Source organism: Phoenix dactylifera, unplaced genomic scaffold (assembly GCF_009389715.1).
Source record: "Phoenix dactylifera cultivar Barhee BC4 unplaced genomic scaffold, palm_55x_up_171113_PBpolish2nd_filt_p 000563F, whole genome shotgun sequence".
NCBI lineage: Eukaryota > Viridiplantae > Streptophyta > Magnoliopsida > Arecales > Arecaceae > Phoenix > Phoenix dactylifera.
The window spans coordinates 231,831-247,066 of record NW_024067968.1 but is presented as its reverse complement, the minus strand read 5'-3'; the positions used below and the strand labels follow the sequence as shown (position 1 = coordinate 247,066).

Below are 15,236 nucleotides of genomic sequence, written 5' to 3'. Positions count from 1 at the left end.
TAACCATCATTGGTGCTGCTTGGTTCCGTGCATCTGTCTTCCTTGGTGGTCTTTCAGCATCTCGTGCTCTGCCTAATGACGACCCCTCCTTCATGCATACATGGGCCGGATAGCTTTATGCACCGAGAATGGGTGTGAGGTATATGCAAATGTGGTCATGTTGGTGTGTGAGTGGTGATGAATTTGCATCCATTGGCGAGCTCCTTGTCTTGTTGCAACCAACTGTTGGTGGGTGCATCCCTTCACTCATGCTTGTGTGGTCTTGCCCCTCTTAGAGATTTGTTGACATCCTATGTGCCCCTTTTGCCTCCCCTACCTTTACCATAGCGAGGGTTGGCCCTCTTGTAGTCGAAAAAATATAGCTTATTTACCCAATAAATACTCAATTCACCTCCTATGAAAATCCTTATTACAACTTTTTCTTCCTCTAAATGATAAGGTTCGGTGGACTTCTCACAACGTTGTAGGTAGCGGACCGCTCATGCTACCACTATCCGAACACTTCACTAAATCATTCAATCAGTAGGAGCGATGGGTGGTGTGTATAAAGGATAGGGATATAGTTATGTGAACTGATGACTTGCGATTACTAAAAATTTTTCGTTGAAAACCAACAATTGCGATGATCTATCTCTATCATGATAAAAATTTCGAAGATTACTTAAGCCTATTGGCCAAGGCTATAGACTTGTCGAATATATTAGTGCAGTGCATGTGTGGCCCAAAACATCTAAGGGCAGCACAAACCTGTTATTCTCTCAAACTTTTGGAGCCTAAGCGGCTATAGTCCCTCTAAAAAGCTAGCCGCAGAGGCTGCCTCTTTATAGCTTGTTAGCAAGCCGAGGTCTCATTTGCTAATGGAATCAACTATTCATGGAGTCAAGAAAGAACTCTCACTTTGTCAATCTTTGCTATGTTTAGACTTGATAAGTTTCCTCGTATTGTCAATTTCTTTAAGTTTTAGCCATGCGACCATACTCTCCCTATAACCCAAAAACTTTGATTTCTCATAAGGTGTCGGTGGATCCCGAAAGCAACATCTGCCATTTCTTAGTTGGCATTATTTAGATTAAGACAGTATTTGATCACTTTTAAGCCCTTGACTTTCGTTCTTGATTAATCTTGACAAATACTTTTATAGGGGTTCGTCTTTTATAAATCAAAAAATTCACGTTTGACCATAAAATATGAATGCCCTTGACTGTACCTCTTAATCATTATTTCAGTCCAATAGCCCAACCCAATAGGATTGAAATCTTGTATTGTTATCCTATGCTAATGTACCCAAAGTGTCGGTTTGCTTTGAGCACTCTAATATCTTCAAAATAATGGTGCTGGAGGCGCAATCCATCCAATTAAGGAGAGAAGCACATCGTTGGTAGAAGGCATAAGAAGACTGCTGCACACCGTGGGGCAGACCGATCAGTCCAGCCCAAGATCAAACTGTAAGCTTTTTAACCACAACAATTTAAATATATGCTATTGGAAGCAAGCAATTACATTATCACTCTTTCTTGATAGCAACTTTTTCAACTAATTGTCATCTAATCTCCTCTTCAATCTTTTTACTTCTAACCATTTCTTTTGCCTTGCAACCCTTTAATTACATATGTGGACAATCCAATCATGTCTAATTCAAATACATGTATTAGAAGCGGGTCCTACTTTGTTGTGCACCAAAGATCATTAGCAATATATGCGCTGCACATGTAATGAACCTGTTCATGAAAAAACTTCATTTTGAATATATTTTATTCAGAAAAGGCATCTACTCTTTGCTAACTAGGTGTTTCTTTGTTTTTTTTTATTTGTACAAAACCAAGTGAAATTATTTGAACCTCCTCTCTAACAACAGTTCAATGTGGTTAAAATTGAGCATCTAAAAGATGCTTTTCTTTTTTCGATGAAATCTCAAAATTACCTCTCATCAATGAGACTTCATCAAGATGATCAAAAAATTGTTTGGCTGAAGAAACATGATCAGAGCTGAAAAAGGTTGACACCTTTCATATTTGGCAGGGAATCAAACATGGCCTCAGCTTTTCAGCATGTACGTTCATGTGGTCCAAACCTCCTTCAGCTTTCAAAATGTTATAGGCTGGAATCTAGGCCTCACTTACGACTTATAGCACGCCTAGGGTCCGTCCAGGCAATCTTGGGCTTAAATCCAAAACAAGCTCGAATAAGCGTGTTCCGGGCCACGACCACCCACGAGTAGCCCCAGAGCACGATGATCCGGTGTTGCTCCCTACATCGTATCCACCACTGGATTATAATCCAAGGCTGAAAACAACGGAGTCGAGTTAAATCGCTCATACCCGGCGCCCTCTCTTTTCCTTTCTCAATCTCATTCTATTCCTCTCTCTCTCCTCGCGGCGCTGTTCCTCCCAAAGGTGGTGCTCTTCCTCCCAAGGGTGAGATCCCTAATCTCTATTTTCTCCTAAATCTAGAGCTCCGATGATCTCGTGTAGAAGTTTGAAATATTGATGGATCTCGTGTTATATGTTGTTCGTATACGTATCTTGATTTGTTTCTTATATCTGGAGGATCTTATAATGCCGTTACTTTATTTTTCTTCGTTTAATCTGATTTCAATCTGCCTCGTAGGTTTTCCGGTAACTATGTTGTTCGTAGGTTTTCCGGTTCATTTGCAGTCATACTCGTAAATCCCTCACCTGCTACATATCAAGTATCTTCTATTCAGAATGGGGCCGTAGATTGTGTTATCAATTGATAAACCTTTTTCTTGCATTGTTTATGGATCACGATGCAAAGTGATTTTTGAGTATCAAGAATGTTAGAATGATACTTGGTGCTTCATCTTATGCAACTAAAAAGAAAACTTAGGAAATGGGAAGTAGAACTAAGAATTTAGTTGGGTTGTTTTACATTTGTCAAAAAACAATTTTGAATAGAAAGTATGCTAGCAAGGAATGCTGAACCGGCCTATACCGGCCGGTTCAGCCCGTACCGAACTGGACCGGTCTCTATACCGGCCTGTACCGGCTAGGCCAAATTTTTTTTGGGCTTTTAGATGTGTGAACCAGACAGAACCAGTGGTACTGGTTTGGTACCAGTTCAAACCGATCCAAACCGGTTCGATGGCCGACTGGTACGCCTACCGGTACCGGTTCGGCGATCCTTGTATTCAAAGTTGGAAGGTAGACAAGATTGGTATAGATGATAGAAATCCCCTTCCTTTGTCATCTCTCTTGATATCTCATCTCTCTTGATGTCTCAGACTCGCGCTCCCTTTCGATATCCTCTTCATCATGCAGAAAAATTGATGGCCGTTCTTCTCCATCCATGGGCTAACCTGCTCGTAGATTTTAGGTATCTGTCTTTGAGAGTATTTGCAATGGGTCGAACTCATGTCCCGTACCCATACCTGGTTTATCGTGTTGACATGGGTATGCCTTGGATTAGGTGGCAAGTCCAGGTATCACGGTGCTTCTTAGTTGCACGAGCTTAAATGGCGTAACCAATTACATAGGTTACCTGTGTACTAAATAGCCTTGTAGGTGTCATGACAAGCCTCTCATTTGCCAAGCGGTACATTTATTGGATTTGGGTGCCAAATCAATAGTAGTGTGTACAGTTTGGGTCAGTTTAGAGGTATTTTTGAAACCAAACAAACTCAAATCAGTTTTCTAAAAGTGGAACCAAAAATGAATTGTCCTAATACTAAAATTGGTTCAAATCAACCGAAAAAATTCAGTTTGGTTCGCTTCAGTTTGTCGGGTTGGAAGAGGAAGAGAGGAGAGGGAAAGAGGGAGGGAGAATAGACGTGCTTCACCATTTGTGGGGGATTTAGTGGTCGACAACCTCTCTCATCACTCCATCGTCCCCTCTTGTTGGGAGATGAATCCAAGCCCATCCTCCAGTGCGGGAGAAAGTCGAAAGGGGGTGACAGAGCATATCTGCCAAAGGTGGGTGACCATGAGTAGGAGCTCCATCCTTGGATGGTGCGAGGCTCGAACATGAAGCACGAGTCCAGGACTTGGAGGTGAAGCAGCAGCAGCATGTGCATCTTCATCTTCGCTGCCACCTACACGCATGCTATCGATAGCAGCTACATCAGCCACCTGCTCCTCTACCCCTGCGTCGCCTTCTATATTTAACCCTAAATCAAACATTAAAAAAAAAAAATCACACCATCACGATACCATGACTTTAGATTTTGATGATAGCATAAAGTCATACCAAGAGGCTATGCAAGGAGAAAAATCGGTTGAGGTAGTTGACGGAAAGGTACACTGTCATTGGTCGGAACCAAATTCTTGAACACCTCCATTTTTGCCACCATATCCACCAACATCTCCCTCTCTAGCCTCGATATCAACACCCCCTCCCTCACCACCAAAACCAAATTCCATCGGTTCATGCACCCAACCAAGTACTGCAATGACCTCCTCACCTTGATCCTCTCCCTCCGTAGGTGGTAGTGGTCCTCCAGTTCAATCCTTACGCGAACCTTGCCATCGGCCTCGGGCTCGGAGGTGGCATCTTGGACTGGTTATGAGAGCTCATGGAGGTGGTCAACATCGGGGTCACCATTAGCAGCGGTGACGATTCAGGGTGTGGTGGCATATTAAAAATGCTCAAAAACCATATTGCATCAAATCCTAAACAAAATTTGAGGAAAGCACCAAAACCTTGACCCAAGATTTGCTTAAGAGAGCAAGGAGACAGATAGATAGATCGGTCAATAATAAAAATGCTCAAGAAGCCATATGCATCAAATCCTAAACAAAAATTGAGGAAATCACCAAAACCCTAACCCTAGATCTGCTTAAGGGAGCAAGGAGATAAATCGGTTAATAATAAAAATGCTCAAGAAGCCATATTGCGTCAAATCCTAAACAAAAAATGAGGAAAGTACCAAAACCCTAACCCTAGATTTGCTTAAGAGTGCAAGGCCATAGATATATTGATAATAAAAAATGAAGGGAGAGAAGAACAAGCCAAGAACTTGATATAAACAATCAACAAAAAAGAAGAAATTGGGATTTATTACCTCTGGGTCGGCATCTCTAGTGATTTTCTCGAAGAACGTTTGAATTCGTGGAAGGAAATGAGAGCTGGTGGATGCTTGTAAATTCTCTGATGGAATTTGGACCAAGCAGGTTTGTGATTGTTTCCAGGTCGAACCAAGGTGGTGGGCACATTTGCTGCCTGATTTGGTTCGCCTAAGGACATACTATATGGGGATAACATGGGTATCAAGGCATGGCAAGGAGAGAAGATTGAGAAGCGACAAAGATGTGGCCTCGGTTGGAGAACCCATGGTTCCTATAGTTTGGATGCCTCAATCATCTCGGGGCAAAGATTGTACAATGCTTCGTACAAGGATGGGTTAGAAGACCTGCAGTAGTGGGTGTGTGCCCCCTCGAGCTCACCAAAAACAAATTGGTGCCTGGCCGTATGGCACCGTGCCCATTTTTTTGGAGTAGGTTGTATTGTTTCAGCTGTGGTATACTGAATATGCTATCCTTGTATCTGTTTCCTACAACTACAAGTATGATATAGTGAAGACTATAAATATGTCCATGTTTGATGGAAATGTCTGACTTTGTTTCAACCACCTTGAAGTTGGGAGTTGCTGTCAGGTTAAATAATAAACTATAACAAAGGAGTTCAGCTGCTAATGTATGAAGTTGTAAAGAAGCTACTTTGCAGATCTCTTATTTGGGTTTTCTTTTTGTTAATATAAGGCCGATAGGCTCTAGGTCATGCTTCTTTGTCATCAATCCCTATTTATTGGATATCAAAGTTCGAAGTTCCTTCTTGGGTGATCAAAAGGCTGGATAAACTGAGTTGAAGTTTTGTAGGGAGGAAAGATTCCATGAGTGGTGGTGCTTGTCTTCTTAGCTGGCAACTTTTTTTGTAAACAGAAAATTCAAGAAGGCTTGAGGGAGGATTTATGGTGGTGCAGCTTCCAAAATTTAGATATCAAACCTTCGGAAGAATCTTATCAACTATATGTACTACACAAGAAGGAATCTAAATTCTATCTCCAACCTTTGAGTGCTGAAGCTTTCGCTTCTCGCAGTATGTTTTTTGTAGATCCATGACATTTTTCAACTGGGTTTTGTGTTTATTGTAATTGATGGCTGATTAATCAACTTTCATTCAGTTGGTTAAATGAGGAACCTCGTAAAGTCTATTTTACTACATGACTTCCAAAGAAAGAAATGCGGCAGACTTATATAATCAATAGACTGACCGAAGTGGAATATTGAAATCAGAAATTTGCACTAATTTCAGATCCAGGGTTCTTGCTTGTCATAATCAGGATAAACTATGTAGGCAATGAAATAAAAAAGATTTATTCTCTGTTAAAAATTGTGGTTCCATTCTCAACTTTGGAGCCAACCATTGATTGATTGCTAATCCTTTTTGGAGATTGCAACTTCCAGAGAATGTTGATTATTCGATTTTCTATGTGCTACTCTTAAAAGAAGAAAATTCTCACTCAGGAAGGTATGAAAAAGGATAGTGAAATTTTCCATTACACGTGCTCTGTGTAAATTGGAGGAAGAGTCCACTGTGAAATTTTCCATTACACGTGCTCTGAGTCAACTGGAGGAAGAGTCCACTGATCATCTGTTATTATCCTGTTGTTTCTCTGAATCCATTTAAGGGTGTTCTCTTACAAAGATAAATATTGACTGGTTATCAGAATCTCTATGATTCTGGTTTACATTGGAGACTTATCACAATTAAAAAGGTTTGAATGTTTGGTTGGTTTAACCCTTGCAGCTACTGGATGCTGGTCTGAAGGATTATATTGCTAAGGAGAATTCAACTCTTATAGATTGGAGATGCAAGGCTGCCCCAGTGTTGACATTGGAGTTACTACCTTTTTGCAGGACGTTTGTTAGTTTCTTTGTTTTTTTTTAAGAGAAAGGAGGAGGGTGAAACATCCACCCCCCTTCCTTAAAAAATTGGTGAAAAATTAAATAAAAATATGTGAAGACAGGATATTACAACGAGTTAGTTGCATGGAGGTAAAAAAGAAGACAAAAGGGAAGCCACATCCTCATGCTGCCTAAGCCTCTTGGGAATGCAAAGGCTTCACTACCGCATTAAAACACATATTGAGGATTCCAAATGGCTGCAATGGACAATTTGTGCCTTGTAAACATCAAATTATCTCTCCCACGATACTTTTCTACACATAGAAATAAGCTAGTCCAATGGGTGTGATCATTCTTGTGCTAATGCATTGGATTCCTTCAGAACAAGCTTATCCCATGCTAACTTGACTGGTGTCTTGACTCTTCTTCCTCCAAAAAGTTTAGAGACTCAATAGGATGGGTGGTGTTGAGGTAGGTTTTTACGGCAAATCGGATACTTTTGGTAAAGCTAAAATGGAGGGAAATATGAATGCAGACTCTTGAGCATTAGATGCTATGCCAGCAAATTTAGAAGTCATGCAATCATGTGACACTAAAAGGCAAATAGCATTGAGCTCTATCAATATGATTTTCTTATTTTGCATGATTTTGCAAGATTGTTGATTAAATCGCCAAACCTCAAAGTTCACGGACTTGATTACTAGAAGCCTAAAAGTTGATGCTATAAAAATGCATTTTTTCCTACTTAAATAGTCATAAATGAATTGTGAAATTGTAAACCAATAGTTCTTGATTACTATGAATGTTGGAGAATAACTGAGAGAATCATTGTGCCTAGAAAAGTTTTAAATTTAACTAACAAGACAGTTCTTTGATATTTTCATCTTGCATCAATTTCATCTTTGCACTTGATTTTGTTGTTCAACTTATGATTCTATAAAAGTCAGGATTTTTGATAAATTGAGGGAACTAGTACACATTAGTTTCCACGGGTGGGACATGTGGCTATATTTTAGAAAAAAGACTATAAAGATCTCAACTTTTATAATTCTCATAATTTGTGAATCAACATTATTTTGCAAGTGCCAGTGTAACACTTAACCTACAAGAAAGTGGGCCTAATCCACATGATCGGCTCGGATAGCAAAATTAGCCTGGAACCAAAAAAAAGGGCCAACACATTAAAGCATGTGTTTGGGTAGGGGGGATGGACTCCCATCTTCTTTCCCGACTACGTGTGGAAATTTGACACTAAGTAAGGCTCGGGAGCTCGATCCTAGCTCTATTAAACTGCTGGTGTCTCTTCAACCTCCCCCACCAGCTGTCTTAGCCTTGAGTTGGAGCTCGTCAGTGTCTCTTCCTTCGTCCTAATCATCGTCCACCACCGTCGTGGCCTAAGCACAACCGGAAACAACGTACTGATCCCTTAATTGTTTAGTTAATCTTTTTCCATACCCTCCCTAGGCTTTGGATCATGGATTTTGACGGGATTGTCACCGGATTTGGGTGGAAAAGGGGGACCCTGTTTCGATTTTGGATCCCCTATTTTGATTTTCTGCAAGATAATGTGAATTGAATAGGGTTTCGGTCGTCGGTCTACGGCCACATCGAGCCTTTTCTCTATAGGTAGTGACCTAGGTCTTTACTCTGGTTCTAGTGGATTTTTTAGCCGCCTATAGTTGTGCGAATCCTTGGTTTAGGCCCTTGTTTTGGATTCTTATTCGGGCATCGCCAAGTGCTGGTTCCACCATCGCCGAATGATAGACCTCTCGTCGTGGAAAGTCGCCATTGCCTCTGCTTGTTGCTGGTCCTTCGGCTAGTACCATCATGGACATCGCCACCCTCCTTTTTCCTTTTCTTCTTAAGAGAGACCTCAGAGTTGTTTTCACTCGCTCTCTCTTTCTCTCTCTCACGATGTTTAGTGGACCCAACATAGGTCCCTCCTATTTTCTCTCTCCCTTACATGTGAACTTTGTCAACTTGGTGAAACGAGGTCCTGTATAGTGCGCCGGCTCATGCCTTGATCTTAGCCACACACTCTTAGACCCTACCATCAATAACTCCTATAGTGCCATACAAACTAAAGTATGATTCTTGTTATGTGATTTGCCTAGTTAGATTGTCCAAATCGGACTATCTTAAGAGTTCAGACATCGTCTCTCAGCTAGCACTGTCTTTCCTCCATCTCTACCTCATGTTATTAAATTACTAGTTCTGTGCGGGGATACTGAGACTCAAGATATTGTTAATCATGGTTAAATTTTGATAGTAACATAATTTTCAATATTAGGCTCCGAGGAAGATTTTCAAAGTTAGTAAATTGACGGTTGGTTGTTTGTGCAAGGTAAGTAATGCAACTCCTTTTTTAGATTTATCGGTAAATTATAAATTTTTTTCTAAAATAAATTGTTCATGATTTATGAATTATCATTAAATATGCCTTTTCGGAATATTAAATGATTCATGATCGAACGTATTGATTTTTATATGGACATGCCTGATTGATTTGGATGTCACATGGTTTTATAAATCTTTTAGTTTGGAACCTGAAATATGATTTTGAGAAAAAGAGTTTGATTCGAGATGAATTAGGACTTGTAGCCGGACTATGTTTCGACATCCTTCTAGCGGGGGTTGTATGTTGGCATTTTGATACTCTACTAGTAGGAGTTATACATTAGCACTTTGATACCCTACCAATGGAGGTTGTATATTGGTACTTTGATACTCTATCAGTGGGGATTGTATGTTGGCACTTCGATGCCTTGCCGATGGAGGTTATATATTGGTACTTTGATACCCTGCTATTGGGGGTTATATAATATCATTTTGACTATTTTTGAGCTCATTATCTGACATAGCTAAAACCTAAAAGGTATAAGCAAGGTACGCTATATCGACGTACCGGTATGGTACCGGTATCGAACCGGTGCTGTATCGGTTCGGCTGGTTCGGGCCAAAGCCAAAAAAAATTTGAGGTCGGTACGGGCCGGTACGGCCTGTATCGGGACTGGTACGGGTTGCGAATAGTTGGAACCGAAAAATATAGCTGTACCGTACCGGTACCAGACGGAACCGATCCGTACCGGCCCGTACCGATCCGTACCGATCGGTATGGCAGACCATGGGTATAAGTATGGTTATAGTTCATAGTTGACGAGATAAACTTGATGTTATGAAAGAGATTGGATTTATGATCAGATTTGATTCATATGTATGATGCTTTTATATTGCTGCATATCTGGATCTAATTTTTGAATTGACACACTTCCATATGCTTATTTTTAGCATATTTTTATTAGTTATAATATTTTCTGATTTATTTAGTTCAAGTGTTCATTGCTGACTGGAGCTGTAAAGCTCATTATTCGATATCTTACTGTTTTTACATAATCGAAGGGGTAGCTTGACTCGAGGTTGCGTTAGTTCAGATTAGGGTTTTATTAAAGTTTGATGCAAGACTCTAGAGTATTGTTGGTTTGGTGAAATATTTAACTTTGATTTAGTTATTTAAATTAAAAGTTTGAATGTTAATTATTTAAATTTATTCTGCTGCTTATTTATGATATCATGTTGAGATGCTTTGTATATTTGTGAGGAGAGTTTTCTATGAGTATGCGGCAGTTGACATGATCCCGACTTTGCTTATTTATGATATCATGTTGAGATGCTTTGTATATTTGTGAGGAGAGTTTTCTATGAGTATGCGGCAGTTGACATGATCCCGACTTGTGATCTTGGGTTGGGGGCTAATATGGCAACAGAGCATAAGTGGATGAATCATAAGATGTAGAGTTAGATATATGATGAATGTAGATGGATAGACACTGAGAATATTGGGATGTAAATCCATGTTGAATACATAATAAGTTATTTAAGAATTGAGATGTCTTATTCGAGGATTTCTAAATAAAGAAAACATTATATATTCTCTATTTAATATTTTTGAGTTATTTTTTCATTAGGAAGTTATTTAGTGAATTTGGAGAATTTTAGCGGTTTAATCAGAGTGCACAATGGAAGTATGGTGGTTTGAGTTATTTTGTAGTTAGACAATAATAACTTTGTTATAGAAAGTGTTAGGATGAAAAATTTAACTTTAAAGAGTTACTTGGAGACTACGGGATGATTTAACGTAGAAGTCCCTCTGATTATTGAAAGACTTAGTTAAAGATATTTCGAGGATGAAATTTTCTTTAGGAGGAGAATGTAACACCCAACCTAGAAGAAATTGGGTCCGGTCCACTTGTCCTGCCCAGATAACAGAATTAGCTCAAAACGAAAAAAACAAGGGCCAGCACGTGAAGCACGTGCTAGGGTTTTGGGGGACGGACTCCCATCGGGACTCATCTTCTTCCCTAACTCCGCAAGGGAGTCCGACACCAAGTAGGGCTTAGGAGCTCCATCCCAGCTTTATTTAAACTGCCATTGTCTCTTCAAACTCTCCCACCAGCCATCATAGTCTAGAGTTGGAGTTCGTTGGTGTCTCTTCCTTCCTCTGTCCCAAGCATCGTCAGCCGCCGTCGTGGCCTAAGCACCGCCAGAAACAAGGTAATGATCCCTTAATCCTTTAGTTAATCCTCCACACCCTCCTTAGGCTTAAAATCATGGATTTCGGCCATGTTGAGCCTTTTCTTTATGTTCAAGGAGTGACCAAGTGCTTTGTCATCGGTTAGAGTGGATTTTTTAGCCTCCTATAGTTGTGCAAATCATCGGTTTAGGCTCTTGTTTTGGATTCTTATTTGGGCCTGCCGGCTGCTGTTTCCATTAGCAAACCTCTTGTTATGGAAGGCTGCCATTGCCTCTGCTTGTTGTTGGTCCTCCGGCTTGCACTACTGTGGACATTGCCACACTCCCTCTTCCCTCTCTTTCTTCTTAAGAGAGGCCTTAGAGCTCTATTCTCTCTCTCTCTCTTCTCTTTCTCTCTCATGATGTTTAGTGGACCCTGGTAGTGGGTGTCTGCTGTTTTCTCTCACTTTTATATAAACTTTGTCAACTCGGTTGAAACAAGGTCTTGTACTGGTCGTGCAGTGGGTCAGCTTATGCCTTAATCTTGGTTGCACCACTGTTAGACTCCATCAATAATTTCTATAGTGTCATATAAACTTGACTATGATTTTTTTTGTGATTTGCCTAGTTATATTGTCCAATTCGGACTACCCCAGGACTTCAGACATCATCTTTTGGCTAGCATTGTCCTTCTTCCTTCTCTACCTTATGTTATTAATTACTAGTCTTGGTTTTGTGCGGGGATGCCGGACTCAAGATTTTGTTAATCATGGCAAAATTTTGATAGAAACATAATTCTTGAATATTAAGCTTGGAGGAAGATTTTCAAAGTTAGTGGATTGTTGGCTAGTTGTTCATGCAAGGTAAGTAATGCAACTCTTTTTTTAGATTTATCAGTACATTATAAAATATTTTTTAAATTGAATTGTTTATGATTTATGAACATGATGCATAATATTTTATTATTAAATATGCCTTTTTTTGAATATTAAATGATTCATGGTTGAACAAATTGATTTTAATATGGATTATGTTTGATTGATTTTGATGTCGCATGGTTTTATGAATTTTTTGGTTTGGAACATCAGATATGTTTTTGGGAAAAAGAGTTTTGATTCAAGATGAATTAGTACTCGTATCCAACTATGTTTTGTTATCTTGCCAGCCGGGGTTGTACATTGGCATTTTGATATCCTGCCAATAAGAGTTATATATTGGCATTTCGATACCTTATCAGTAGAAGTTGTATGTTCGTACTCCGATACTTTGCCAGTGGGGTTGTATGTTGGCATTTTGATACTCTGTCAGTTGGAGTCGTATGTTGCCACTTTGATACCTTATTCGTAGAGATTATGCAGTGCCAATCTGACTATTTCTGAGCTCATTATCTGGCCTAGCCACAGGATATAATTGTGGTCATGGTTCATGCTGCCGAGATGAACTTGATGTTTTGAAAGATATTGGACTTGCTTTGCATGTTTGATACTTTTATATTGCTGCATATCTGTATCTGATTTTGAATTGATGCACGTTCATATGCTTATTTTCAGTATATTATTATTATTTATATTATTACCTAATTTATCTAGTTAAAATGTTCATTGCTTATCGGGTTGTAGAGCTCATTATTCAATATCTCATTGTTTTTACATAATTAGAGAGCTATTTTGACCCGGGGTTGCATTGTGGGAGAGCGACTAGAGAGAAATTTTGGCATCTTTAGTTCAAATTAGAGTTTTATTAAAGTTTGTAGAACTTCAGAATATTGCTGGTTTCGTGAGATATTTAACTTTGATTTTAGTTATTTAAGTTAAAAGTTTGAATGTTAATTATTTAAATTTATTCCGTTGCTTGTTTATAATATCATGTTGAGATGCCTTGCATGCTTGTGGAAAATTTTCGATGAGTATGCGGCGGTTGACACGACCCTGGCTCGCAATTTCAAGTTGGGAGCATGATAGCCAGTTTATGTTGGCTATCATGGGAAAATTACTATGAACCTTTTTAGAGATCATTAGGTCTAGATTCTGTGATTGGCAGAGTCGACTATCTGATAATAATTCAGTTTTTGTGTTTATCTCAATCTTGAGTGGGCTCGCCATTAATGAGATTCACCATTGATCTGATATAGCCATATATACCATTTGTATATGTTGTTAATATGTTTTTCTAATTATTTGAATATGTGTGTGTGTGTGGGATAGCTTTTAGCAAAACTTTTAGATACAATGTCAGAGTCAACCCATCTATTCCATATATTCTCCTGTATTGTTCTCTTCTGCTATTCCTCTTTCACGGAAGTGCTATTTTGTGGACATGGGACAAATTCTGGATTGTGTTACATGTTCATTTCCCATCATTGATGCTTTGGAAATTTTTCACCATCAAGTCCAGCTATGGCTGCCAAATACATTGGAGCTGCAGTGGCATCCTTTGCAATCGTATATGTAGTCGATACAGCTATTGCTGAGAAGAAGATATTTGGAGGTAGATAAAACAAATCTTTATATTTTTGTTGAACCTGCTTTCATCTTATTGATATAAGGCTTAGCTGTTGTGTTTTCTAAAACCAGGCACCACTCCCAAGACTGTTGCTGACAAGGAGTGGTGGAAAGCAACTGATCAAAAGTTCCAGGCCTGGCCTCGAACCGCTGGACCACCAGTTGTCATGAACCCCATCAGCCGTCAGAATTTCATTGTCAAGTTCCATGAAGCTTAGGTGAAGATGAATTGATGCATCTTTATAATTATGTTCCCTAATTTTTCAGCACCATATTTTATTTTGCTGATTTTTTTTCCTCAGGATGATGAGAAGGTACGTTTTGGAGTCTCTTGCTGGAAAGGCATGCATTCAATAATCTCTGTTCTCTCATGAGGAATGGTTTCCTTCGTCATGATCTTCTTTGTAGTTTGGATTTGTTGAATGAGTTGTCCAACTGAATAAAATTTCATGAAACTTGTTTGGATGTGATGATTCAACGAAAGATAGAATTTGTGATCTTCTGAACTATTGCTGCATGTTCATCTATGCCCATCTCTTTATAAAGCCTGGATGGAATTGCATTGACTGGTGCAGTCTGGTCTAGGGAACCTGGGTGACATCTTTTGCTTAGGTTGGTTTGGGTGTCAACCTTGCTTTATTTGACCTGCTTCATATTTCCTAATCCTTTGAGGTTCTTTTGTTATGCTGTGGGCCATAGTTCTCACTGTATATCTTTGCGATTTTGTTACTATGATGCCAATTGCAAGATCAAGCATCAATATCATGTGATTTCTTGTTTCTTTCTTTTCCTTTGTTATGCTGTTGTTTTTTTTCCCCACCACACATTGATGGAAGGGTGTTGGAATGCAGACAATTTTGTTTCCAATTAAATCAGCCTACAATTCTGGTGGTCTCGGAAGTGGACGAAAATTCCAGTACATCGACGAATGTAGATGCCTGGTTGATGACACAATTTTGCTTCTAATATCTTGTTAAACCAGGTTGGTCTGCTCTGTTTGTTCTTCTAACAAATTGCAGATGAATACTCAAAAGGAGAACAAGAAAAATTGGGATAAACAGGCCAATGCATCCCACTCCCTCTCAGCAAAACTATTGCCCTTGCAAATTGGGAATACTGAACCTGACAGGAGGTTTGTATCTGCTACTCTTTAATGTTGCAGGGCCAAAAAATCTAAATAATATCTTTTGGCTAGTCTTTTTTGGTGAGGTCTTGGATTGTTATTTAACCTTCCATCAAAAAATTCATTTAAGCATTGCACAAAAATGATACTTGTGCGGTGCGTGGGAGGCAATAAAAATTAAAATAAAATCAAGTAGGAGAGGTGTGATAGGAGAATTCAATGGTCAAATTAGATTCAATGTAA

General features: G+C 39.3%; 1 protein-coding gene across 6 annotated transcripts; it reads left to right on the top strand.

The window, feature by feature from the left end:
* Positions 1 to 2,300: 2,300 nt before the first annotated feature.
* LOC120106546 lies at positions 2,301 to 14,443 on the top strand. Of its 6 annotated transcripts, none has more exons than XM_039119507.1 (5): positions 2,301 to 2,414; positions 12,179 to 12,232; positions 13,764 to 13,856; positions 13,943 to 14,088; positions 14,173 to 14,443. In XM_039119507.1, the coding sequence occupies exons 2-4, from the start codon at positions 12,226 to 12,228 to the stop codon at positions 14,086 to 14,088; spliced, it is 246 nt and encodes an 81-aa protein (XP_038975435.1). In that variant the 5' UTR covers positions 2,301 to 2,414; positions 12,179 to 12,225; the 3' UTR covers positions 14,173 to 14,443. The 6 variants fall into 6 exon arrangements, with proteins under 6 accessions (XP_038975435.1, XP_038975438.1, XP_038975437.1 ...); XM_039119510.1 differs by having other exon boundaries at positions 2,302 to 2,414; positions 13,759 to 13,856; XM_039119509.1 differs by lacking the exon at positions 12,179 to 12,232 and having other exon boundaries at positions 2,302 to 2,414; positions 13,759 to 13,856.
* The last annotated feature ends 793 nt before the right edge of the window (positions 14,444 to 15,236 follow it).

Bases quoted from the DNA above. Each gene is read 5' to 3' on its own strand.
- LOC120106546 (XM_039119507.1), top strand. The intron at 13,857-13,942 runs GTAGATAAAACA...TTCTAAAACCAG, and splicing joins TGAGAAGAAGATATTTGGAG to GCACCACTCCCAAGACTGTT.